Below are 27,590 nucleotides of genomic sequence, written 5' to 3'. Positions count from 1 at the left end.
GCAGCGGCTACGCTGTGCGCGCCGCAGCTTCTGATGCGCCGCCCGTTTCTCTTTCACAAGGCTAGCGAGCCTGCACTGTCAAGCTTTGCAATAACTAAGTGTGTAAGATAGCAAAGCAGATGAAAAGTTCACTTCGCGAACCGCTGTCACGAGCGCGCAGACCGCATTTCACCCTCCAGTGTAAAGGCGCGCGCACCACGAAGCGTTCGATGACCTCCGTCTTTCGAGCTATGCAACTTGCCGTAATCTGGCTTTTGATCTCTGGAATTCCCATCGCGATAATGTCCGTGTTGAATACCACGGAAAATAAAATGACTGAACAGAAACTTGGCCACGCCAAGCAGCGGAAATCAACTCAGAAACGCGCACTACGCAGTTCAGGCGGCCGCCATCTTGCATTTTCGCAGCTACGCCCAATCAGGAGGGCCATTTCAGCGCGCTCCGACCGGAAGGCCAACCGCGCATCAGCATCTATTCTGGCTTCGTTCGTGCGTCTTTCTTTTGGTCGTGCGTTTGCGAATGAATGGAGATAAAAGAGACGGCTAAGACCGGAAAGTAGATCGCTGTGCCAATACAACGGTTTCAAAATGGCCGCGCCCAGTGGCACCGTTGCGGAGATACAGCGCTAGGAAAATTGCCGTTTTTTCCCCCTTTTGCGCTGACATTTTGTCACCGCGGCTGGCAAAAGTATTTTTTATGCCACTTTGCGACGGTTTTCGGCGGAAAAGCTTTGCAAACGCACAGGATATAAAACATTGAAGCCGCATATGTGTGGCTGTCAAGAAACAATATTTTGGTCATCTTCCGGGGTTAAAAGCCGCGTCTCCCCCTTAAACTAATCAATCGAAATATTCGAACCCTTTCGAATATCCGAACCCTTTCGAATACATAGTTTTCGAAGCGAATATGAATATAACATTTTCGATATTAGAATAATATTCGAAATTTTCGAATATTCGAACACCCCTAGTTCCTTGTAAAGAACATGTTTGGAAAACATGTATGAAGGCTACGCAGGACTATTGTCACAAATAGAGCAGTTCTTGCCCAAGACGCCGAGCGCTTGTGTCAGGCTAGGCAGGACCCAGCCCTTGCCGCCAGAGAAGCCGAGCGCGAGCGAATAGCCCCCCAAGACGGCGAGAAACATATATCATCCCCCATCAGCAGTTCCAGTGGTTTACAACAGCTTTTTCGTCACTTTCGCACTTTCGCAGGACAGTCACTTTCGCAGGGCTGATGGCGACCTTTTTTTTTTCGTTTTTGGATCCCCATTCAAAAACTTCCAAGCTTACCCCGAGGTAATGAGTGCGGCTATTAAGCTAATACCTGATGCCCCTACACTGCCAAAAAACTGTTTGACACTTTTTCTTCATCATCATAGAAGGAACAAGTGACTTTAACCACAGTTTTTTTTGCCGATTTTTTCTATTCATTTTTATCCCTTTCTGTCTATTTTTGCTATTCTCTTGGGTGTGCGATAGATCGTGGAAGCCGTAATGCTGTTTATACTTCGAACTGACTGCTGCTTTGGCTTACTGCGTATCTGGGCAACGTAAAACAAACACGAACAAAATAAGCGGCTCCTCAGACGCCTTTGATAATAAGGGGTTTCGATAGATTGCTGCATGACGTTTCGCGTTCATGTGCCCCCAATCGCGATATTGGGGTAGGCAGTCTTGGCACAGCGCTTGTGGTCTTCCCTTCCGTCGCTAACAAAACTATTTGTAGCAGCCTTCGGAAATCGTTAACGAGAGTGCAACCTGAACAGGGGGGATCAAAAGCAATGCAAACAACAGAGCGCAGAGCCTCCGACTCATGCTGCACCATCTGGCTGCAAAGTCAGTAAACTGCGCGCATGCGCACTTCGTTTATTTTGAGGCGCCTTTTCACGCTGCGTCGCCACTGAGCAGGATGATCATTGAAGGACATCATGCTAGCTGCAATCAGCATGCTGCGCGCTTGGCTCCCAAATAAAGTAGATAACAGCATGCTCAGTGGCGACAGAGCGTAAAAAGACGCCTAAAAAAAATTACGCCCACCTCCCCTCGCGGTAACCCTGGTGTGATGCGACTCTGAAAGGGGTTCCATTGGCGTCGCATCAAGCAATCGTCGGGTACGGCAAGAGAGCAAGCGCAACACAAGCGCGGACGACCGTTGACTGAGAGACCGGCCGGAGCGCGGCACTCCGCTTCTATGCGCAGCGCGCCCGAAGGAGAGGAGACCGCGGAGAGAGAGAGTACTGAACATGCGCACAGTGCGCAGCCGCGCGCAGCGCGACCGCAGATGTTGGGAGAGAGTGTTCGCTATCGGAGAGAGGAGAGGAGGCGAGCGGATGAGAGACGCAGCTGTGCGGACACGGACGACGGACGCACGCAGGACAGGGCCGCCGGCATGAGATGCTCCTCTCAGCGTCGCATCTAATAAATGACTGGCGTCGCTTCTTTATCAAGCATTTCCCCTAACAGTAGGCCACGCTCTCAAACGGTCTGACAGAACTGCGCATGCCCCCAGTTTAGTGACAGTGCAGCCAGATGGCCCGGCATGCGTCGGAGGCTGTGTGGTATACGTTCGTATTTCTATTAATCCTCCCTCTACTGTCCAGGCGCCAGAAATTTTCCTCTGATCTTTTCTCAACGCTCTGTCTCCTTTCAATCTTTCTGCTTTTACAAACTTACTCGCTACGCCCAATGTGATTAAGTTTTTACAGTATATTAGAACTAGGATGAAAAATAATCTCTTTTCGTGTCTGTTTTCGCCGGTCACCGTTCCGCACACGTAAGGAAAACAAGACAAAACAGAAAGCAAAAATTACATCAAATTGGTATAGGGCTTCGACCTCTGCTTTTTCTTTTTCTTACGGCCGCCGAAAATAATATCAGGGTCATTTTTCAAGCCACTTTTACCGGTTAATTTGAGCGCGTAAAAAATTGACAGCTGCAAGAGCATAACTTCTTTTCAGTACCACGTAAATTATTTGACGTGCTTTTCTTGATTGCAACACTAATGGTGTCACATGTCCGTACAGACTGGAGAACCGATTCGTTTATGTATAGTAAGAACTTTATTTCTTTCCTCCATGGGAGTGCTAAGCCTTTCAGCTGTGTTGCGCGCGACACGCTTTATAGATAACGTCCTGCTTACTCAGACGGCGCCTACAGGAGCCAGCGGGATAAGATATAGCTTGGCAAGGACGGCTTGCCACTGATGACGCTAAATTTAATTCTCAACCTAATGAATAGAAGACAGAAAATCCTTCGGAGGCTATAAAGCAGGCTGATAAGGAATCAAGGAAGAAAATCATGCACCCCTCCGTCTAACGACGACGATGGTTGAACGCGAAGCTTCTCGTGATGGATTCTTTAGTTGGCCAATCCCACACTGCGAGAATGTGCTACCCTGGAGGTATACACTCCACTTTTCTAGAATACCCACAGCAACTCCATCTCTTTTGGCACCACCACCACCACCAACTCTCGGGTGTGCACTCCGCCGGCATAACGTTTCGGTTTGGCGTGTACGGCGCGAATCGGTACCTGCTGCTTCGCGCTCAGGGAGCAATTTTTTGAGTGGGTGCCGGTTCGAGGCGTTAAAGGGACACTGAAGTGATATGTAAACATTGCGGGATTACTTGCGCAAATTGTAGTCCGGAGTCCCCACGCCATGTTACCACCACTCTGGGCGCGTTACGCGATTTTATTTAGTAGAAAAATTAATTCGAAAATGCTGTCCTCCTCTCTTTACGCTCGCCCATTTTCTGCGGCGTTTTCGTGTGACGTCAGCAGGAGAGGAGCTGGCAATTGGCTGCGCTACTGCACGGCTCGCCGACCTTCCGCGACCGAGTCAGTCGGCCCAGCGTTTCTTCCGCCGGCCGCCGACGGGTCGTCGCAATTCGTTCGCTCAGTTGAAACGAAGCCAGGACACGTTTGTGAATGGAAGAATGGGCTTTCTTTACTTGGTTAGTTTGTACACTGTATCTAGCTCCAAGTCAAGGTCGCTTCACACAAGCGCTGCACAAGCGCACATGCGACGCTTCGCTGACTGGTACGCCAGTAGGAAAATATAAGGCCTCTTGAAGGCGGGAGAAGAGTCAGCGAAGTCAATATAGGTACTAAGGAAATAAAATCAACTGATATTTTTACTGTACAGCGTAAAAATAGGGTGCGGAAAGCACTTTTTTGCGCTGGACGAACAAGCACAGCGGTCAGCAGCACGACTACGCATCTGCGAACGCTTTTCCGTCTACGAAATGCAATTGCTATAGTTGGTGACAGCTTAACTCTGCAGCGGCTTTTCAAGATCAAAGGGATTTTGTGTTCATCCGCAACCAATGGCGTCTCGCCGTTTGTGTGACGCCCGCGACGTACGTTTGAAAGGAATACTACTTTTAATATGGCCGCGCTCGCTTCCCCACCGCTGCTGCGCTGTCGAGCGACAACGAGGTTGCCGAGAACCAACAGCTCTGTAGGCGATTTCTGTTACGAATGTGCTGTAGTGCATCAAGAAGCCGCTTATCGTTACCTTTCCCGTGTGTGTCTTGCCGCGTCGTGGTTTGTACGTACGTGAGGAAATCGTGGTGGCACTGGTGGGCTGTTTTACGTACTCGGAACGTCGTCAACGAACTCGATCTGAGAACGGCAAAGCGTCGAAGCTGCATCTGTTGCTGATGTGATTGTGGAAATTGTGTCGGTGTAGCGCAACCTTTGTGAAGAAATAGTGCGATTTGCTTTCGTCTACGGCAGTAGCGGTGACAAGTTGCAAGCGTTTTCGTTTGTTGCTGTGAGCGTAGGCTGCGCCCGATTTTGAGCGCAGGCCTACGTGGTGTCCGTCCGGCCCGACGCGGATCGCGCAAACGTGTGCGGCGTGTTTTTTGGCCGGATACGGCCGCTCGTACAGCCGAACACGTTATTAAGACAATTGCCAAATCTTACAATGTAATGTATCTTTCCTTGCCGATTCGCGCATTGCTTTAGCCTGCCGGGGTACGAACGGAACAGCGGTGTGGCGTTTTTTCCCCCCTGGCGTAAACAGGTATGATTAAACCATTATTGCAGAGACTCGCGAAGAAGTAAACGTTCGTGCACAATTATCCGAGACTGGGTTGGGTAGCTTTAAGAAAATCGGTATGAACCTGCCTTCCTGCGAGAGACGGGTGCCTATGGCGTTCTGTTTGTGCCAATGGGCACATTATTGAACATACAAAAGTATGAACGAGTGCGAGTATTGTTGAGGTAATCAAACGTGGTTGCGTTTCGTTTCTTGGCTGTCATTGGTTGGTCGTAATTATCAGTAGCATTTTTAAAACGTATAAGAGGGCTAAATAAACATCGAAACTGCATGATTGGTGGATTTTGAACCACGCCGTTGAAGAAATCCGGAAATGTGTGGCCCCACAACATGACCACGTAGTTTTTTATACATTGCCAAAAATACACACGCGCGCAGCTTTTTATTATGCCTGATACGCTAAGTGGCATCAGAGAAACTGACTATGCATGTACTGAGGCTGCGTATTTCGTGTGCAGTGTGGAATTTCTCATAAGTGTCGTGAGCTGTTAAAGTTGTTGTGAAATAGCTGAATGCGTTTAGTAGGAATGAACCAATAGTTTATCTTCCCTTTATTTTCATGCAGTTTGTGTGATGGGCTTTATGAGTTATAAAAAATTGTCTATTGCAGCTGTGTTTCATAGTGATGGCTGTAGTTTAACGATTGCATTTTGGTGCTTGTGATGTTTAAGTTTCAACAAAGGGGTTACAGTGTATTGGCAGACATTCAGATTTCCAGTGTCTCTGTCATGATAGACTGTATTATACAGAGTGGAGGACATATTTGAGCGTCTTATCATGGAGCATATTTTAATTTAGGTTCAACACCGCTTCCCACTTTTAGATGTTTTTATTGTTCCAGCAACTGTGGAGAGCCTTCAAACAGTGACTGAAGGTGGTTCAGGTTGAAGAGCTGCAGTAATAATTGCTAACACTTGTGTATCAGGTAGAAATGAGGTATGTTACCCCTTCAGAATGCTATGTTCATACTTTTCAAGCATGCACTGTTGATTCTGGTTATACAGCTGCAAGAATAATAGAAAGCAGTGATGCGGCATATCAAAATGGTTCAACTTCAGGCCTCCAGAGTGTCATGTCGCTGCTTTCTGTGCGCACTGTTGCTTCCGGCTGGTTCAGACGCAGTAAAAATTGAAAAAACTTACTCAGCAGGTCGCAACAATTTTACGTCACTTCTTCAAGATGTTATGTAACTCATTTGCAAGGTTGAACTGTTCCTTCTTACTAGAAAGCTATGGTAAGAAGTGAAAGCTCTAATAAAATACGTTGGAATGTGTTTATGCCAGGCCTTCAAGCTGTGATGTCACTGCTTTTTATGCACACATTGTAGCTTCTAGCCATGAAGTTGTGGTGAGGGTTGAAGGCACTAACATAGTACGTTAGAATAAATTCATGCCATACTTTCAGGCTATCAAATCGCTGCTTCTCTCGCACACACATTGTAATTTCTGGCCATGAATTTGTGGTGAGAGTTGAAGATGCTTACGTAGTACGTTAGAATGAATTCCTGCCACACCTTCAGGCTGTGAAGTCACTGCTTTTCACGTACACACTGTTGCTTTTGGCTTTAAAGCTGCATTAGGCATTGAAAACACTGGTGCAGCAAATCAAAATGCATTCAATGTCAGGCTTTCAGGGTGCCACTTTGCTGCTGCTGGCTGGAAAGTGCGGTAAGAATAGAAAATGCTTGTGCAGTAGCCCATGACACCTTGACAAGGGGCAGTGAGAATTTAATATTTCTTCTCCCTGTTCCAGTTTGGTGCTCTGATTGGTTGCAGAAATGGATAAAATGGAAATGCTTGCATGGAGATGTCGGCACATTTTTAAATAATTCACTTAGGTCTCACGTTCATACTCATATTATTGGACCTGTTGAGTGCGGTTGTCTAAATAGGTGCAGTAAGAATTGAGTGCACTTGTATAGCTGTTCGTTCAAGTTTCGTATGGGGCACTCAGTGTTCGACGTCACTGTTTGGTGTACATAGGGGAAGATTATTGGCTTCGGGAAGATTATCAGAAATTAAAATGCTTCCACAAAAGCTTGACATGACATGGCTGCAAAGCAGCTACATGTTGAACCGAATATTTTCTCTATGTATGCTATTTCAAAAGCCTCATCAACAATAAAAATATCTTCACAGTAGGCTGTTACACATCAGTTTAAAGCCAATGAAAGTTGAATGTAGCACAACTTGGAAACGAACTTCGGACGGATGCATTTGTAGGTCTCTATTCGTGTTTTCCATAAAAGCTCGCAACAGTAATTTTTTTAGGCGGCTGCTAGTGCTTAAGGGTGTTTTTCTATCAATTTTCACCGTCAGTTGGGGTTCTATGCGTTATCATTCCACTGTAAACTGCGCGGTGGTGATATGACACTAAAGAAACGCCGGCAGCTCTTTTATTACATCGCCGGGAAACACCTCGGAAATGGTCGCCTGGATTGAAAGCATGACACTGTATACTGTCAATCTAATCAACTGACGTAAGCGTCTTGCCACTCGCGTGTCTCGTGAAGTAGAAATAATGAGTCTTGTAACGTTTCACATCCCGCAGTTCACTGCTCGCGCCATACGGTGTTGTCGTCTCGTTTAAGCGGAATAAAATAACGCTTGTTTCTTCGCACCTACAGCTGATTTTGCAAGACAGGACACCTTAGGCGACATCGCGACCTCCACGGTTGCGTGCGTCGCCGCGATAGGTGTTTGCAGTGCGTCACTACGTTCGAAACAGTCGCATAGAACAATGCGTGGCCCGTTGATAGCGCCCCAGGCCGAGCCTGGGGCGCTAGGTATGGTGCCGCAAGTGTTTTGCAAGTCACGAGTTCGAGTCCCCGCGGGTACGTGCTTTTTTTTTGTAAGTTAACTTTTTTGTTTTCTGCCGATGTTTTCTACATTGAGTTCACCTTTTTTTGGGCCGCAACGTTCATGGCTCCACGAACTAGTTCACAGAACGCGCGCAGGCTGGCACTGGCGCGCTAGCGAGTTCTCGTTGGCGTGCTGTTGCCATAAGCACCGACTGCTTGCAGGCAGTGGGCAGAGGCCAGAATGAACAGACCCTTGGCCTGGTGCGAACACGCTTTTTACGACACAGGCATGAGGGAGGCAAGCTCCAAATATGGGGGAAAAGCGCATGACATTTGGGCGTCTGCGGGTACGCGGAGGGCGTCCATGCACTGCGTAGGCCTCGGCTAGTGAATGCTACGATTCCAAGCCATCCTGGGAGGCTTATCTTTATGCATTTTCACAGCTGACAACATGGCAGAAGCGCGGTACAATGATTACTGAGTTATTGAGAATGCCCATCCAACAACGCCACCGGTTGTGTTTTACAGAACCGAAACCGAAACTTGTTTGGTTGCTCACCTTGGGCATCGTCCAATCACGGTGCCCGCTCCTCCCAACGTCACAGCTTTAGTTGGTGCGGCCGCCGCAAACCGCGCATGGTAGTTTTTCTTCTTTCGCGCTTTGTAAAATGATTACCGATTTGTCAACCGGATAAACGATGAAAAGTGTGCTAATTTGAGCCAGTCTACGCAGTGCAAGCAAAAACGGGAGCTTGACAAATTCACTTCAGTGTCCCTTTAAACCCGAAGATGTGACGTTAGGCCTAACGCCTAAACTCAAAATGGGAATTTGGGCCTAACGTCTTGTGGCTAACAGCCTTATGGCACGCAGAGCAACCCCATTCTTCTCGCGACGGATTCTTTGGTAGTCGTCTGAGTTTTTCAAACCGCTTCGACCATGTCGGAATGTCGCAATGGGATAGACGCCGGATTCATAACGCAAGGGACGTAGGTTCGATTCCAGCCACGGGGGGCGTTTTTTCTTTCACTTCAGCCACAATCATTCATCGTCTTTGTCAGAAAAAGATTGCTTTCCTCCAGGGCGTATTGCCGTACAACGGCATCAGTGAGGACACTAAAGCTCCCCTTTAAAACATTTTAAATTACAACTACAGGCAGTGCGTGCTTTTGGAGGCCCGAGTTGGCTGTGCGAGGGCAATGACCTGTGAGCAAATACTCGGCACAAAATAAATCCCGAGTATGCACTGTAGGAGGTATTCGCAAAATCAAGCAAGTAGCGGTGGAATAGCAAAGTATTCATCCCGTTCGAAATGGAGATGATGTCTGCCTTTATGAAGCACAGGGTTCCCACAGTTGAGAAAATCATAAACTTTTCTGCTGTGGAGGTTAGAAAAAAGCGATTGCAATACTCGTGGAGAAAAGGGGGAAGGTGTCAAAAGCGAGCTGTCCCAACCACAGTTTGCTTCAGCCCATAATTAAAAAGAGAAAGATTGTTAAAACGCGAAGCTTTATACCATCCAACTTGAGTCAAAGTCAAAGACCAAAGTCCGAGCTGCTTAGACCGTGTCGGACTGCCGCAATCACATAGGCTTCGACTTCATAACGTGAGGGACGGTTCCAATCTAGGGAAGCATTTTTCTTTTAAGTACTTGATGTGCCTTCGCTTATCATCATCATTTTCTGAAACCCATTGTGTAAAGCTGGTTTTTCTGCAGTGCTTTTTGGCGCGACATTGAACGGCATCAGCGAGGCATAAAAAATCTTCGCTTTAAAAAACGCACAGTTTGAAAAATAGGCAGCAGTTGATAAATAACGCATGCAGGCGAGATCGACAAAAAGTGTGGGACCGTTGTCTGCAGTGTTTTCGCTAATGTATTTTTCTCATGCACTTCAATAAACTTCGTTGACTTGATTTTATTTGAGCAAAAAAAAGAATGAAATAACAGCGGCCAACCGAACAAGGGCGCATAGCTCACGGGTACCACACACAAAAAAAATTGGCTACAGATACGAAAGCTCAAAGGGCATGCCACACGGGGTGCTATCATCCAGAACGTAGCAGCCACAGGGAAGCGGTATTCGTTGTTCGTCCCTGCCACACCTTCCTCTAAACTGCTCATGTCGGTGCAAGTCGCCGGAACACCAAACGCTTGTAATTACGTATGCACAGCAGCAAAAACAAGACACAAAAACAGAAAAAATTGGGCCCATCTCCCCGCGAGGTGGACTCGAGTAAATGCGTCGCATAGGGGGTGGGTGTATTGCGTTAACGTTTAGTGTTTGGGGAGTTGGTGGTAGTAAATGCGTTGTATCAGCAGCTTCTTGACGTAGTTTGAATGAGTCAAGGATATAAGGCGCGTTCGTAGCGTCCCATTCTGTGTCGGTTTTGTGGCGCAGTGGGTAGAGCACCATGTACATTGCGTTCCGCCCGCAGGGTCGAGGGATCGAAACCAGGCGCCGGATAGTATTTTTTTTATATAGTGTAGGGGGAGGGGTGCGGACTACGACTACGGACGTCAACGCGGGTGACATCGTGAGTTATTGAAATGCTCTTCATTTAAAAAATCTGCAAGAAATTGCCCTGGAAAGTTTTCGAACATTTTGCAAAGCAACTACGACGTCAACGCCGACCGGTTGTCTCCCCTCTCTCCTTCGTCGCTTTCCTCAACCCCCAAAACAAAGTACGGACAGCCAAATGTCTCCAACAACAAAAAAAAGATCAAGAAATGTGCGCGTTTGGTTCCCATTCCTCAAACGTTTATTTCGAAGGAGCGGGTTTGCATTTCGTGACGCTCGGGGACGCCGTCAAATCAGAAACGCCGGCCTGCGCAATTCGAAAAAAATGCCGCTTTTTCCGCTCTCACGCACCACGTATCAAGATAAGGTTTCAGAATAAAAGACGGAGTTCTAAATTCTTTAACCCAGAAAAAGAGGCATTACTTCCCCGACCCGATTTGAGTGAGAGAGTTTCAGTGCGATTTCTTTTTTGGGGAATTCGAGTGTGCGGTAAAAGTGAGACCTAGCCGATAGGCAAGCTAAGGTTGGTTTGCGAGCAGTTTGGATGTAGACAGCCGCGCGGCTATGCGAAAGTCCCGGAGTGTTATCTGAAATATGTATGGCGAACACGCCACTTTTGCGGCGGTAAGACGTCGGGAACTAACCTGCATGCTACAGACATCTAAATCAGAGCTATTCGCTCTTTTCTGTGGTATCGCTTCTACGAGAGGATGGCCGTTGGAAATATAAATGGTTATATTACAACCGCATTTCGCTGCGACGGAAACTAAAATTTAGATTGGAGCCGTGACTGATACAAGACAGCGCGAGTAGAAATGAGAGAGTGCAAAACAAATAAATGTTGTACCCGACATTTCTCGTAACGGAAACGCTCAACCTTGCAGACGATCTTGAAACTGCAGCGAAATTCCCGGTAGAGTTTGCGGGTTTTGTCAGGCCTAAGGGAAAAACCGCGCACAGTAGGTTTTGTGTGGATTTGAAGGTATGCCGGTATTATTTTCGCAATCATTGCTGGTTCCCTTGTACCTCAGTGGAAAAAATGACTCCGGGGCGTTGTTAAACAGATACAGGCTGAAAAGGGCGCGTACTTATTGAAGCGCAGCAGTGAACATACGAGTTCAAGCGCAGCTCCGATGGTTGCCCATCAAAGCCAGTGTGTCAGCATAATTTTTACTTAGTCCCTGATTACGACTCAGAAATTATGATTGTCTGATGAAAAATATGAACGATCCTTAAAAAAAACACAACTCGAAAAAATGGGTAGGACTGTGCTAATTTTCTATTGAAATGTCGAAGTGGAGCGGTTATTCAACCAGTTGGTGCACAAAACACGAAGAAAATATCGACTGACAAAATCGTAAACGAACTTACCATTTTTTGGGTGCTCCAGTAAAACCGACAAAATGTCCTTCTGTTTTTTTTTTTTTTTTGTCTCTCTCCACCCCTACCTCTCTCGAACTAAACTCCTCAAGTGAGAAATTTTCAGAAATAAGATGGAAGGTAGGCTTTAATACAAACGAAACTACAGACACCTGCTGCTCGATTCCCACTGCAGTTATCTTCCATCACTGTTAAGAGATCGGAATATAAGCTTGACCTCCCTTTTTCTGAGGCCATGTTCAGACTACCGACACGCAAAAGCCATATTGTGGTCTATGGACGTAAAAAACGGCGTGTCACGCAGTTCAGTTGGCTGAGACTTGAAATAGCGCTATTCTTTAAAGTTATCACTAGAGTTGCGGTAACAGTCCGAACCCGGGCTTAGTCGGACAGAGCAGTGACTAGCGTACGCTTTCCTGTCGAAGAATGCATTGTCACCGGCGTAATGTGCTGGGATGAAACGACGCCATTCCAACATCGAGATGCGAACTTGAGTTTTCAACCCCCTTCTGTAATATTGATGTCCCATCTGTGGTCCTGAAGCCCAAATGAGGCATATCGACAAGCCGCCTACTTTACTGTACAACATTGTCGTGTTGTTTGAACGAACACAACTTCTTTGTCCTTTGTGAAAACAACTTCTTTGTCCTTTGTGCAGCTGGAACCATCAGTACAAACTGGTCCACACGAACGCCAGGACTGCAAAGCATCGCACATTGGAGAAGCTAGCTTGGGAGGCAACGAGGGTTACGAGTAATGAAGCAACATAAGAAAAGACGTTGCCAAATCTGCAAGGGCCACACATGCTCGGACTGAATAGGTAAAATGCTGCCTGACAAATGTGCACGTGTTTGTGCACGTGTGCACGTGTTTGTTTGAATCCTGGTACTGCCGGGCACCCACCGGTTCTTTAATGGGTGCAGGCGTCCCTGGTCGAGTGCGGACCCTTGAAAGGGAGAATCCACGCCTGGAAAGCTGCCTTTACCCTTGTGAGAGGCCCCTGACCCTTGTCCATATGGCGGGGCCCCCGGCCATTATGCCGCGTTGCGCCATTGCCGGGGGTGAAAGAGTCTGGCGGCATGTCCTGCCACAGGCGGTTGCTAGTTGAGCGTCCACCGTGGCTGTAGAAGGCACCATGTGCATTCGTGTGCCTTGTTGGCACCGGGCACCTACCGGTAAAATAGGTACAAGCGACTCACCGGCCTGGCGCTTGGCCCTTGTGTGGGACTACAACGCTTGGGAAGTTCACCCGGCTTGCACGGGAAATCGCCCCCTATTGAAAGGGGCAGCTGCAAAAACGCAGGAACTTTTTCTTTCCTACTCTGGGGAACTAAGTTCAGATTTCACACGAACCCAAATCTGTTTTAACGCGAAGCTTTTTATGTCTCATTGATGGCGACGTTGCCCCAAAACTCACTGCAGGAAAGCCAACTTTTACAGTTGGTGATGATGATGATGACGAAGAAGAAGAAGAAGATCGTGGGTGATGCGAAAGATGGTTGTAACACGGAGCCTTCTCTGGTCGGGAGCCAATGTCTGCGAAGTCCAAAGTCAACGTCCGAAATCTAAATGATGGCGCCGTAAACGCACTGCAGGAAAGCCAACTTACCTAATGGGTTTTCACAAAGGCACATCGATCACCTCAGAAAACAACGCTTCCCGTGTTCGGAATCTAACCTGTGTCCCGCGCGTTACGAAACCGACGTCTATCTGATCTTGCCAGTTCGACACGGCCGCAGCATTTTGGATTTTGGTTTTTCACTCAGGTTGTATAAGAGAAAGCTTCGTGTTTTAGCTATCTTTCTCTTAAAGAAAGGGCTTTGATTTTTTATGTATTTATTTGTTGTTCACAAAGACAGCCATTTTGGTACCACCTGTGTTCACACCGATGACGACTCTGGTCAGTTTTCAAACTTGATAAGACGTCTAAGGATTTCACCTTATATTAGCACGTGAGTAGCGGTGAAACACCAGCAAACGGATAGTATCCGGCGTGACCCGACTGTGTTAAGCCTACCCACGCAACCCGTGTTTACCCGTCAAGTTATAAGTAGGTTGTTTTCCTTCAGTATGCGCCAGTTGTCGCTGACAATCCATCCGTTCAGATTATCAAGAATTATTTCTCTCTGACTTCTCTAACCTATCTTCGATTGCGGTGTTCTCCACACGAATTTTCACCTCACCCAGTGCTGCTCTGCTCCAAAACCTGACTAGTGTACCCCATCGAATAATATAGCGCACAACTGCCTTGGAAACCCACTTGGATATATTTTGTGTATGAGCCGCCATTGGGGACCGAAGAAGTGAATCAAGCTACTGACGGCTTCTTTTAATTTTCCCCGAAAGAATATGGAACCAACACAACATAAAACCTATTCCAATAGAATTGAAGGTTTTGTTTAATCTCGCGTGTTTACTTTTATTCTTTTTTTTTCTCGTTTTCAAAGACCAGTTTATCTATAGAAAACGCCAACGGCGTTCACATAATAGAGCGTGGTCGAGCTGTCCGCTGCTCCCTAAGGAACGATTAGCCCCTTTTCAAAGCGGGCTTTTTTTCGCCCGGACACGAAAATGGCAAATAAAAAAAGAAATACAGCACATTATAAAGAGCAGTAGAGTATGTGACAGATATTAACCTTTTTTATACTTATTGTGATCCTGTTGCTGAAGGGAGCATGCCATGGATCCTTAATACGTTTTAGAAATCAGAGCACTTAGACCGGATGGGCACTTGAAGCGAAAAGACAAATGATTTCCTCAACAAAGTAAACAGCTTCGCTCTCATCGCAATGTAATTGTCGGATGTATACACAACGTTCGTCAGAAATGAGCGTGTATACGCTGCCTCCGGCCCTCTGCCTTTCCGTATACCCCAGCCATAAGTGCCCCCTGAAGGCAGCTTTTTATAAAGGACAATAAAGATGAACTCCTTGTACTTTAACCCAGAAAGCTTTACATTTTGTGCCAGCGCTTCCCGAGAACAACCCTCCGAAAGCTTTTCGTCATTGTGTCATGGATCGAGACGACTTCTTTTGAAACTTCTTTTCAAGATATTTGCGCTCAATTCTGTGTGACAGGCCGGACTGCGCTGAGTCTTAAATTTCTGCTTTCGAGGTTAGGACAGTTTCAGCAACAAGAAATCTTGTTAAGATTGGTAAACTCTAATGAATAAGTTTGAGACTGTTGCACTGATTCGTGCATGCAACGAGGGCACTACCGTTGGAGATCTTCTGCATCCTATTTGGAATAGTGAGGAGGAATAGGCAAATACACCAACCAAGGGCGTTTATTCAAAGCGGTCCCAACGTTTCGGAGCCTACGCGGTACCTTCATCAGGGGTGACTGTGTACGACAAGAAGCAGCGGTTATATAAGGGGTCTTCTTTTTTTTCTTTTTATTTTTACTGGAATCTTGCCCTTGCGCGTCGAAGGCCGTGGCTGTGGATGGTTCGAAGGGCTCCAAGGGATATATTCAGGCCTTCCCGTTTTCTTTGTATGTGCCAGGACTCAGGAAGTATTCTTTGTGAGTAATTGGTTTCGGTGCCAATCACCTGCGTGCCGTCAAAGTTAATCCTGTGGTCAGCTTTTTCGTAGAATACTCCTTGAGTCCTGGCACATACAAGAAAACCGGCAAGGCCTGAATAGATCACTCGGAGCCCTTCCAACCATCTACGCCCACGGCCTCCGACGCGTAAGGGCAAGATTCCAGTAAAAAGAAGACACCTTATATAACCGCTGCTTCTTGTCGTACACAGTCACCCCCGATGAAGGAGCCGAGTAGGCCCCAAAACGTTGGGACCGCTTTGAAGAAACGCCCTTGGTTGGTGTATTTGCCTTTTACTCAAGTTTAATCCAACAAGAAAGAGTTCTGTTGAAGGTGTTCACATTCAAGTATTTGTAATAGTGTGCGCGCGCTTGTGTGTGCCTGTGTCTGCGGGCTAAATTACTGCACTAAAATGTTTCCTTGGGTAGTATCGCAATGGTTGGTGACGAGGACAAGGAGCAGTGGGAAAAGATTTATTGGTGCCAAAAATAAAGAATAGAAAAGTGGATGGTATCTTTTCATTCTAAAAAGCTGTAGGATACCATTGCAGCTCGAACCCGATTGACCAGGGATTTCGGGTACTCAATCCGGGGCTGGTCAGACCAATCTTCCAATGTTCTTAGAAAGGGGATAGTACAGGGTGTGGGGAGGGCATTTTTATTTGCTTTAGAACTCAGAATCTAGCTGCTCGTTTCCGCTGTTGAGCGGCATCGTAACCAGCGACGGGAGGCAGAGTGGAGGATGAAAGAAAGCAAACACGGAGTGCGGCGGAGAAATAATGACGGTGATAGGAAAGAGAGCGTGAAGAAGAAAGCGGAGGAAGACACAGCAGAAGCATGAAGAGGAAAGTGGAACATGAGAACAGCGAATGAGAAAGAACAGTGCTGCTTGAGGAAGCTGGGAAGGGGAAGGGGGCTGTGGAAGCAAAAAAAAAAATCTACGAAGTAAAGCGCCGTCGTCAGTTTGCTTATGGGAGATTTCTGTTCGGCGACTGTTGTGAAAATCGCCCACGCATCGCCAACGTGACGCCCTCTGCCCCCCCCCCCCCCCCCCTCCCTCGCCTCGCGATCTCTGGATTAGTGAAGCAGTCACGCACCCCTCACTCTGCTCTATTTGCAATGCTTTGTGCAACGCATTGTCTGTGCCAGCCACATTTCTCACAGCGTTACCTTCGCAACACAAAGGGTTGTCTTTGACTATACATATGTATACATGTTTCTCTCAAATACCTCCCTCAATATCTCGAAAAATGAAAACACCTACACAGCTCGGCTGTAATTTTGCGTAAGGAAGCATCGTAATTGTGGTAGGTTTTTCTTTTTTTTATTTTTATTTTTGTGCGCGCAGGCATGTCTTTCTACCCATTCCAGCTCGATGACACCCGTGGATAAATAACGTTTGGCGAGTACTTCAAAGAAATTTTCCCACTGCGTTTAATTTAAAACGCTGCGTCCCTACACAAGTTTTAGCCTCATTTGAACTGTCTTAAGTTTATCTTGTATAGAAACGGCATCATGGCAAAACCAATGGCAACATAAAGGAGCCTAGAGGTTGCCTGCTGCATTCGTGTTGATTTTTTGTCTGTGTTCTCATTCTCAGGTTTGTACACGCAGCAAATCTATGTTTTCTTTAAATAGAAACTCTACATCGATCACTACACTTTTTTTTAATAATACTATCGCCGCATATAGAAACGTCGACGGCGAAAAAAAATCAAAGCGACGAGCTCGTCCGCACCTTACACCGAGCCTCAAGATAGGCGTGCTCGTTAAAATACGCCCGTGCAGGCACTCTCAGTATATGCAAATAGGGGTTCGGGATATGCAAATTACAGTATACTTCGTCCTTGCAAAACATTAAACGGGAAGATGGTGGAAAGGTGCTGTGCCTCTTTTCTGCACCTTCAATTTGCGAAGTCACATTTCCAAGTGCTAAAAAAAAGCTCGCTCGGGCTTCACCTGCTCGAGCACGGATTTTTTGTGTATGCAAATTGACTTCATTCAACATGGCCACTCTTTCTTTAGAAATAGGCGGCACCATTCTGCGTCGGTCGTCCTCCGTGCTGCTTTTTTTTTCGCCTCGAACTGTTACGCACTGCGCAAGTATTTTGTCGTGCGTCATGGTTCTGGTGAGCTCGGAGTCAGTCGCACACATCCGAGGGGACCTGCAACAGCTCGGATACGGACGGAAAAAGATCGCTATAGGCGGTGCACTCGAGGCACGGTCGCTGCAAAGGCGCAACTTCTTCCTCAACGTTTTTCAATTGCAGCATCATGGCATATGGGCTGAGCCCGACTTCGTTTGTGCTTCATTTTTTTTTATTTAATCATGTCGCGCGATATCGCAGAACTAACGAAAGAAAATCTTATGAGGTCGTTTGTTAGTGTTCGAAACGTGTTTTCAAGAAGAGATGAAAAACGACATGGTGAACTTCCTTAATTTATCTTTGAGTCAAGCTTTAGGTCGGTGTTAAAAGCCTTAATTCTTCCGAGCGTAAGGTGCGAAAGCGACATACTAATCATCACAGGGCGCTGCAATACTGACCATATTGAACAGAAGTGGTAGACTTTCTCACAAGAGAGACGGACGTCTAATTTCAACCTCCACGATGCTGGGAAAACTGCAGCAAACAGTCTACTGGCGTTGTATTTCGAAAGTGAGTCGTTGAAAAAAGAAATCGGCAGCGGTGTGTGGTGTTGACACGCCACCCATGTCTTAAGAGCGTGCAAAACGACTCTGCGGTTAACTATTCCATGGTGGCTACGCATATTGTGGTGAGGCCAGCCGAAAAGGAAATTTTGTGGGGGCCAATGGCGGCGCCTCGCGCTCTGCGAGGTCATGACTAGGCCACTTTCATGTATGAGTCACTCTTACAGCAGCAGCGAAACACGTGCAAACATGTGCTCCTACAAACTCCACAGACGGCGACCCGTTGTCGCTTCAGAGCCATCGCTAATGAGTCACCACTGCGCCTGACTCAGTGAGGGTGTTTTTACTTGTTCGTACGTTTTTTGGTAGACCACGGAAGAATACTAGATAAACTCTTCAGCACTGTATAACAACTGTCACTAAGATTTCCGATTATGAAATAAAGGTCGCAGCACCCAGCTGACCCAATAATTTGCTTTTTGGTGAATACAACTTCGACTGGAACATCCTCACACCCATATTGCCCGTAACTCTAATCCGAAACGGCCACATTTTGCGTTATGAAATGTATCCCACTCGTATCAGTAAAACCATTGAGTGTATTCAACTGGAATAATAAATTAATGCCTTTGTTTCTGGCCTCTCAGCAAGAATGTTTAGCTGAGCCCGATAGGCGACATGCGAGAGCCTCGCTAAGACCAAATAGTATAGAGGCTTTGGTGCTGACTACACATATTGCGAATTCTTGGTTGGTCAGCCACTTTTTGTAGTCTCGGACAGTAGCCTTGACTTTTGTTGTCGTCTCCGAGCTCGGTTCTCCCTTTTGCCCCCTTCTTTGCTCTTTAGTTTTCTTTCTTTTTTGAAATCGTAGCCGGATCTAAGAGATTATACGAATGCCAGAGCACTACTGATAAAAGCGAAGCACAAAGTAACTGCCCCGAACAAGGCAAAGCCTCCCAGGATGAGTGATTTACTTCTTTTCTCATTCCCAAGCCAGTGAAAGGCAGCTTGATGGGCACAGATTCCCTTTAGTACTGCATTCTTTCGCTCAGGAGTTATCAGGGCTTGCGTCTTCCCCAAGGCTGTGTAGATAACATCTTAGTCATCCCCTTTCTCCAAATATCTCCCCTGTAAAGGTTGTTCTGGTTGTGAATAGGAAGACAAATGCACTGATACCGATAAAACTGATGGTGACTATCCCCTGGCAATGTTGGTGTGTCATACCAGACGACACCCCCTTTGGCATTGGTTGGGCACACTCTGAACTGTATCTTATCGAGGAGTTAAAGAGGACGAGCTTTTTTGCTACTCGGGGTGCAGAAATACGACCGCGGTCGACACGTAGTGGCCGGTGTCCTGCGCGCCATGAAGTGGTTTTGTTAGCTTGGGGGTCACGGCACCCACTTTTGCAGCTCAAAGAACGCACCTTGCCGTGGAATACGTTTCGCGCAGCAGACGTCCAACACCAAGATGAGATTGGCGGCATGGTTCAACGGAATTGTGTTATTTTACTTCGCCGCCGTTACCAGATCATGTGAGTAAAGCGGTTGCTTTTTCTTTTTCAGTCGGAAGTCCTCACGCTGTCCTACGCTTAATAGATTTACGCTTGTTTATCACGTTAATTAATTTGAGATGACCTTTTAAAAATGAAGTTCCTACATGTTTAGAAAAAGAAATCAACCTGTACCTGCTTGCTTCGCTACAAATATCATCGACAGGCGGCAACCGGCAGAAGCAACGTTCTTTTTATTAAGAGCACATATTTGATAGCTTCTTGCTATACCAACTGAAAAAAAAAACGCGTTAAAACCGAACGCCAACTTGCGCGCTTTTTCATGAGTGTGAGGAACGGTTTGAATGTAGAAAATGTGCATTTTTATAAACGTTGCAGAAGTGAGAGGGCAGGTCAAGGAGGTTGTAAGTTCAGAAGGGAAACGTATGACAAAGAAAAAACTGTAATGGCACTTCGCCACAAACGCCCCTGATGTTTCTTCGGAGCTCTTTAAAGTGAACATGTATGTCTCGTGCCAGTACGTCGGCTTAAGTAGTTTGAAACAGCCATGCTTATATATACTTCTCGTAGGAGAATTTTTTCAATTCTTAGCACGGCAGTTGAACCGAGTGGGAGATACGCCGTGATTTTCTCATTTGTATGGCCCGAAAAATACTACCGTCTTTAGCGCGCGATGGAGGCCCTGCTTCGATAACCGCTAAAATTTTCGCCACTTGGACGTTGAATTTTCCCACGCACGATTTTCCTTTGCACTTCTTGGTCTCTATTGGTTTGTTTCTTGCCATTTTTCACGCGTTGTAAATTTGGCAGATCTCAGAAAACGATGGGACAATGAGTACGACATTGAGGTTTTAATGAGGTAGCAATCTACCGCAGAGCAACAGGGGTCACTTGCAAGGTGTACAACCAGATGACATCAAGCTTTGGCACCATACATTTGCACGAAGCGGACCTCTGCAATCAGATGACCGTGTGTTAACTATAGGCAAAAATATTTCTCCTAAATAATTGTCCTACGAACGTCCTTGAGAGTGTTTAACTGGATAACGCATCAATAAAAGGCCACGAGTCTCAATTTTATTTTTCAGAGAGCCCGTTCTCTCGAGATCCGCTGACTGAAACAGTTCCGACCACCTGTCAGCGTATTAAGTACGTTCATGCATGTCGCCGAATACGTACGCAACCCCGCGTAGCCACGACGCAGTACAGCGGCAATCACCTGCGCTGTACCCGCTAGCAGAACGCGAGAAATTAAACAAATAATGGCTCACAGACACTGAGCAGTCAAAAATAAGTACTGTTTTTAAAGGTTTTTTGCCTTCCGGAACAAACAGGCAGCAACAAAACGAGGTACCATCCAACTAAAATGATGTATTTTGCGAAGGGTAAGCCACCTTTCCCGAGGGAGGGGAGGTTCTCACAGCGAGCGTTGATAATAACAACACGAGCGCCACAAATTGAAAAGAAAAGCACCACCAGGGTAGATTAAAAAATTGGGCCCATCTCCCCGCGAGGGGGACTCGACTAAATGCGTCGCATAGGGGGTGGGTGTATTGCGTTAACGTTTAGTGTTTGGGGAGTTGGTGGTAGTGAATGCGTTGTATCAGCAGCTTCTTGACGTAGTTTGAATGAGTCAAGTATATAAGGCGAGTTCGCAGCCTCCCTTTCTGTGTCGGCTTTTTGGTGCAGTGGGTAGAGCACCACGTACACTGCGTTCCTCCCGCAGGGTCGAGGGATCGAAACCAGGCGCCGGATAGTTTTTTTTTTATATAGTGTAGGGGGGGGGGGGGGGGGGGTGCGGACTACGACTACGGACGTCAATGCGAGTGACATCGTGAGTTACTAAAATGCTCTGCATTTAAAAATTGGCTCCAATCCAGGCTGTGGAGATGGTTGGAAAGCAAAGATTTAAACAACACCCACAACAATTGCCCATGCGACGTCACTTCAATTCACACACGTGGCTCCACAAAGACTGAAACCTGAGATTCTGCCAGCCGTTTCCTGGAATTCGCGGTGGCGGCGTCCCGAACGCAGCAGCAGCGTCTTCCACGGCCGGGCTCGAGCGGCGGACGCCGCCGCTGTAGCCCGGCCGTGAGTCGGAAGAAATAAAACGGAGAGGAGAGTCTTTCGAAGGGTGAGACAGCAAAGCCTAGCCATCCTGATGTGCTAGCTTGGGGCTACACCATCGCGCGACACAAGCGCAGACACCGAAACAATGCGGCATGTGAGGTTAGTGACTCCAATTTATACCGATTTAAACTAGTTAGCTCAGTAAGTTTGATAATTGCGAGAAAGCTGAGTGAACTTTTGTAATTCCTATTTACGAGAACCTGTTGCTACTTTCGCATTTTGTAATACCTCTTAAAACACAACCGAATTGGTAATCACCAATTTAGAAAAGGGAGTCTCATTCATTGCAAGCAGTGCGCAAAAGGTAGCGTTTCTTTAGCGGCCAGGTGTGTGTATGTGGTTTTTGTATTTTGTTTTCTCGCCCTTCCTACCAATCCTTAACGGCTGTTTGCCGTACGACCACTTAATTCCGTCAGGTCCGGTTTACCCTGGTGTGCTGTCGAACAAGTTAATCAAGCCATGCGGAGGCACAGCGCAATGGACGCGAAGCTGCACCGAAACAGGGCCAAAACAACCGCCGCTGAATACCACGACAAAGTCGTACAGCGGATGGCGCCCCCGGCGAACAGGAACTCCCGCGCGGGGAACGCTGGGTAAATTCGCGGCACCATCTCTTGTGTGCTCCGTGAGTGAAAGCCTCCGGCCCCCTCCCTCCCCCCGCCGCCGCCTCCGACTCTTTAGGAGTTTGTTGTACCGCACGCCACGAAAGAACCGTTGGTTGGTGCCTTGCTTTAAAAATGATCGCCATCCCGCCGTGCGAAGTGGATGTCAAGCGAAGCTCGTCGTTTCGCCGGGTTTGTCGCTTGCGCTCGGCTTCCCTGGGGGCAAATGCTGGGTCCTGCCTATCCTGATGCATGCGCTGGGGGTGTTGGACGAAAACTGGTCTACTTAGTGACAACAGTCCTGCCTAGCTTCAAACATAATCTGCAATCCTAATTTTCACCACACACACGAGGTGGTAGTGGTGGTGGAGGGAAGGGAAGGGGGGGGGGGGGGGGGTTCGATGCTTGTTTTGGAGTTTTATCTTTAAACGAATAGTGAGCTCTATGCTGCATGACTGATTAGCCTGACGCATGCGCCCGGCGAGCTGGGAAAGAACAGCTGGGTTCTGCCTGGGTTTTTTTTTGCTTACGACGCGAAATTTTCCGACAATCTAGAGGCGAACAGCTTCGCTGCAAAATATGGAAGTGTCAGTTTACATTACGGTAACATCTCACCCAAAATGGTGACCGCATGTCTTAATATGTTAGCGGAGCAAACGTTTCTGTTCTGGCAGCCACAGAAAATTCAGCAGACTGGTAATTGTCGGTTACCATGCAAGGGAATTTGGCCAAAATTCTGCCATGGAGCCAGGTCATTACATTCCAGCGTGCCTATATTCCGCGTGTTCTTATACCTCTTTGATTGCATACACTGAATGCTTTAACGGTTTGCGACAGCCACTGCTTAACATGGTTCTGTCATTGTGGGTTTCGTACTTGTTTGGCGCAGACGGGCACCCAATTGCAGCCTACAGAACGACTTCCACCACGGTGACGGAGCCCTTCCAGGTTCCCGCCGACCCGACAGCTTCTACCATTGTTAACCCTTTGAAAACATTTTCCCGCAAGCCTGGATCTCACACCAGCCACCACAAGTCATCTGTGACCATCGTGAGGCCGGACGTCGGCTGCCGGAAGCGTGTTATCTGCGAGGCGGCTAGGACCGTCACCTACATGTTCCCCTTTTCCAAGTTCTGGCATGGCATTGCCAGGTGCGTAACTGTGTTTATCGTGTTTTCTATAGCTTAGTACCGTTTGTTCGCGCTGTTCAATTTACATCAACATCCACATGTCTCTTTACCTTTATGCTCTCGTTTCCATTGTGGGAACATCAGCCTATTTAATCCTACGTGCTATGGCGGTGCTCTAGCCGGATACGTTCGGGCCGAGAGCAATTTTTAAAAAGGAAAGCGAAATCTGTTTTCGCTTACATTACGTTGATAACTTAAAACTAGCTTCCAGGGTGAATACTAACTACAAGGAGTAACATTTAAATACGGAATAGTGAAAAACATCAACAAAAACGAATGAACGTTTCATTGCTGCCTTTACGAACGATATTGCGATATCAAATGGAGCGTTGCTAAAACTACAGCCCTGCTAAACTTAAAAGTGGCGCCTCCGTGTAGCGCTTTGCTGTGCACGGAGCGGTTGCTAGGGTGCACTCTGCAGGCTGTGGGATGAGCGCGTAATTTGAAATTCCTCCGAATGAATGGGCGTTGCGCTGCTGTAGGCGCCGTCGTTTGTAAGTATCTATAGTGTGTATACGTGTTTCTGTGGGCACCGTGATTGCTAAGCTACTGCGCATGCTGGGGATGAGCGCGTAATTTGTTTAGACAGAATTGGAACGGAGTTTATTATCAAGAGAGCAGGCTATCCGCTGTGCCACTCAAGCTGTAGATCTCCCTCCGTGACACCAAGGGTGCTGCTAATAGCTCCTGTGTGGACGTGTGGGGAAGGAAAATGAGGAAGTGACATGGGATCAGCAGGTCGCATCAACCGGGAACTTCAGCGGTCTTTTTAATTGATTGATTGCACGGTGGAACGGGTCGAAGGTACACCTGGGCTGTGAGGCGGGCCGTAGTGGAGGGCTCCGGACCAGTTTCGACCGCCTGGGGATCTTGAACGTGCGCCGAAATATCGACACAGGGCCGTTTTCGCTTTTCGTCTCCATCATAGAAGCAGCCACCGCGGAAGGCGCGGTTAGTTTAAGCCGCATGTCTTATGGTGATTGATCTGGGTGGCATATGTTTCACGAATCATAAACCATTTCCTAGCGGAAATTTCCCTAAACCTTTATTTGACTTACGCCGACGACGGTGGCCTAGATAAACCTTATTACATTATTCGGTTTTTGCACAGTGTCATAGTCCCGGTGTGCACATAAAATGGCAGAGAGAAAGTAGATGACAAAGTAAGCCGGATTAGGAGTAGTACGGGAAATCGTAATCGTAGAGGACAACGCCGATATCCAGCTCGCCACCGGTTGACGAGCTGGATGACGACGTCAGTTTGAATATTCAACGAACAAAAGCCCCTACCGAATGCCCGAAAAGGCTTAAAGAAGGGTCTTGGTACACTATTCGCCTTTCGGATGTAACAAAATTTGGATGTCGAATAACGGAGTTACATCAAAACGATTGTGATGGTCGCATTTGTTGAAAACTAGACTCACAGACAATACCAGCATTGTGCAACCAAATCACATAGATTGACACAGAGCCCGTCATATCTTTAAGCAAAAGTTGCATGGCTAGAGTTTCGTGTATTTTTAATTCTCGCGAAGAAAAAATCCCGAGGCTTCACTTGTCTTTGAAACGTGAGGTGAGGGAAAAAGAAACGTCCGGGTGCGCTCACTATTAGCACACGGCCGCCACCAAAGTGGTACGCCGTACAAAAGTTAGATTGTAGATCAAGCATATAATGTCACGCCATATTGGTATGTATTTTGTGTAGATTACGTAATAATATGCACTACCTGATATGTCAAAACATGCCTTACACATCAATCTTATTCGTCGCATCATTTAGACAAGAATTTTATGAATATTAGTTATCAATAGACGTCATTTTAAAGATGAGTAAAGTCAAACGAAATATGCGTGCGTCTGTTTATATGTCTTTCTTAGGGATTGCCACGTCAGAGCTCAATTGAAGTAAGTTTTCTCATCGCTTTCACATACATACAGTGTAATATTTGTGTCGTGTGCTATATAGATTCGCTTTGTCATCCACTTTCACGAAGTGGAATGGCTCATGGTTTTTGGCCCCAATTATGGCGTTACACCTTTTCTCTTTTGCATTGCTCTTGCGGAGACAGCGAAAGGCCCGATCCCAAAAGCGTGTACTTCGCCGCCTGGTCCCGAGGCCTGTCGAGCGAAGACTGCTCGCTCCTGTACCCGGACTGCTCGGACAGCCCGGCGGGAGTAGTGCTGTCGCTCGCCAACCAGGCCATGGGTCCCAAGGGATTCGTCAGTTCCTTCATAGAGCGGCTGACCATGCCGGCGGGACCGGACGTACCGAGAGAACCCGGCGCGCCCAGGCCTTCACTGGTTATGCAGAAACTTCGCACATCCCAGCGCCAGTGGGAGGCAGCCGGCGGACCACCCCCGTCCCTCGACGAATCAACGCCGAGCAACGACTGAACGAATGCAACGGGGCCGGGTTAAATACGTGGAGGAAGTGCAATGCAAGGCGACTCGGCATCTTCGTTATACTTTGTTTAATTACAGGACATTATTAAACCGAAACACAAAATTATCTGAGCACTAGTGGTTGTTCTGGAAGACGCGTCGAAGTGATTGCAGTTAAAAATAAGTGCCCCTCAACTCTCTGAAGAAAAAACGACCAGCGAAGATGGGTTCAGCGCGAGGAGTGCGGAAACAAAACGTCTGTTTGAAATTTGCGATTGAGCGTACTTCCTAGCTAATTAGTCGAATAAAACTTAGAAAGACTGCTGCTTTATTCCCGCGGACAAACGTGGGACTGTCCGTTTCTCTCCCAAGTTGTAGGCATGCTGTCTGTGCAACACGCCAACCCAATTCACTCGACCATGGAGGACAGCCGTCAGGTCACATCGGGTCGTGATACGTATACGTCTATGATGAAATCTCCTTCCCCTCCAAAAAACGGTATGTCACCGGTGAGCGCATGAAGCCTGCCTGGGCGTGCGTGCCTCTCCTCTTCCGCCCCTCCAAATTCGAGTACAAAAATGGCAAGGGGTGGGAGAGGTAGAAGACACGCGTGACGAGCAGTGTACACGACTTGGAAAACAGGCGGCGGCGATTGAGAGGAGAATAGAGTTCGGGTGTAGCCATAGTTCTACCGTAGATGGCTTTGGTTCACTGCGCAACACACCGAAGGTGAGAAAGCCAGCTTCCTAAAACATCGCTTACACCGATTTTTTTAAAAGATCGCTTCACCTCTAAACACGAGTGCATTGCTGAAAATACGTTTTCTTCAGCGCAATAAAAGGCATATTAATATGTGGAGGCCCTAAGACATTTGAATTTTGCATAAATTGTTCTGAACGCTGCAGAGAAGTCCGCAAGTTCGCGTTCCACACGGGTGCAAGAACTGAAGGAACAGGCATAACAACAGGTTTGCTGTAAGAATTTGGCCAGACATTTTTTGCTCTCCCATATGTTCCGTCATCTAACCTACTTTCGATGTATGTTGCATTCCATGTAGACAGCCACCTTACGCTAGGCTTTGCAGTTTCACACGCACAAAAAAATTTCACCATCTTCACGTAGGGGAACCCTGAGTAGTATGCGAAGCAGCCATGGGGTCGACTCAAGTTCCCATTAGTTTTCAGTTCGATCGCGGCGTTGCGGAAGGAGAATGAGGGGAGCGGAGCGCGCGCGCGCGTCATTTATATCGCGGAACTACAGTGGCGCCCCCAGCGGAGTATGCGGCGGCTACCGTCGCGTCTCTAACCCTAAGCTGCTTCGCATTATCGGTTGGCCAATCCCTAGGGGCATTCTGCCACACTCATCATCAGCGGTGCCTGGCCAGGCATGCGCAGTGGGGGTGTGGTACTCAGAGTTTCCCTACGGGAAGATGACGACGGTGGTTGAACGCGAAGCTATTTCGTGATGGATTCTTTGGTTGGCCAGTCCCTAGGGGCATCCTGCCACAATCATAATCAGCGGTGCCTGGCCAGGCATGCGTAGTGGGTGTGCGGACGGCGGACAACAACGACATGGGAGGGAGGGTCACAGCCCCGAGCATGAGATGCTTCGCATCTAAAATTCGTGGTCCCTTGCGTCATGACAAGCAGTGTGAATGCACAGTGTTGAATACATGTTCATCAATAATTCTTGCAGACAGCGAGCTTAATGCTTAGCGCCAGTTCAAATGAACGTTTTGGCAACGCCAGTTGCACTACCTTACCTTGGTAGCCACGGAAGGTAGAAGCTTCATCGCACTACATGTTAAGCGTGTATTT

At 47.4% G+C, this 27,590-nt stretch overlaps 2 protein-coding genes across 2 annotated transcripts in view; one reads left to right on the top strand and one right to left on the bottom strand.

Annotated features, from left to right (window-relative positions):
* The window catches only part of Cnga (Cyclic nucleotide-gated ion channel subunit A), a 123,771-nt gene that overhangs the window by 84,281 nt on the left and 11,900 nt on the right, over nt 1-27,590 (bottom strand). The window lies entirely within an intron of this gene.
* Nucleotides 19,196-25,871, top strand: LOC144173241 (uncharacterized). The gene is made up of 3 exons (XM_077701737.1): nt 19,196-19,487; nt 23,091-23,352; nt 25,461-25,871. The coding sequence occupies exons 1-3, from the start codon at nt 19,424-19,426 to the stop codon at nt 25,783-25,785; spliced, it is 651 nt and encodes a 216-aa protein (XP_077557863.1). The 5' UTR covers nt 19,196-19,423; the 3' UTR covers nt 25,786-25,871.

The sequence above is a fragment of the Haemaphysalis longicornis genome, unplaced genomic scaffold (genome assembly GCF_048455015.1).
Source record: "Haemaphysalis longicornis isolate Haplotype H1 unplaced genomic scaffold, Haemaphysalis longicornis Haplotype H1 scaffold_3, whole genome shotgun sequence".
Lineage (NCBI taxonomy): Eukaryota > Metazoa > Arthropoda > Arachnida > Ixodida > Ixodidae > Haemaphysalis > Haemaphysalis longicornis.
The sequence above is the reverse complement of the archived record's forward strand: the minus strand, read 5'-3'. Positions and strand labels throughout refer to the sequence as shown.

What these genes read in the sequence shown, in the direction of transcription:
- LOC144173241 (XM_077701737.1), top strand. Translation starts at nt 19,424, where the DNA reads ATGAGATTGGCGGCATGGTTCAACGGAATTGTGTTATTTTACTTCGCC. An exon ending in CGCCGCCGTTACCAGATCAT is followed by an intron (nt 19,488 to 23,090) that starts GTGAGTAAAGCG and finishes TGTTTGGCGCAG; the next exon opens with ACGGGCACCCAATTGCAGCC. An exon ending in TTCTGGCATGGCATTGCCAG is followed by an intron (nt 23,353 to 25,460) that starts GTGCGTAACTGT and finishes TTGCGGAGACAG; the next exon opens with CGAAAGGCCCGATCCCAAAA.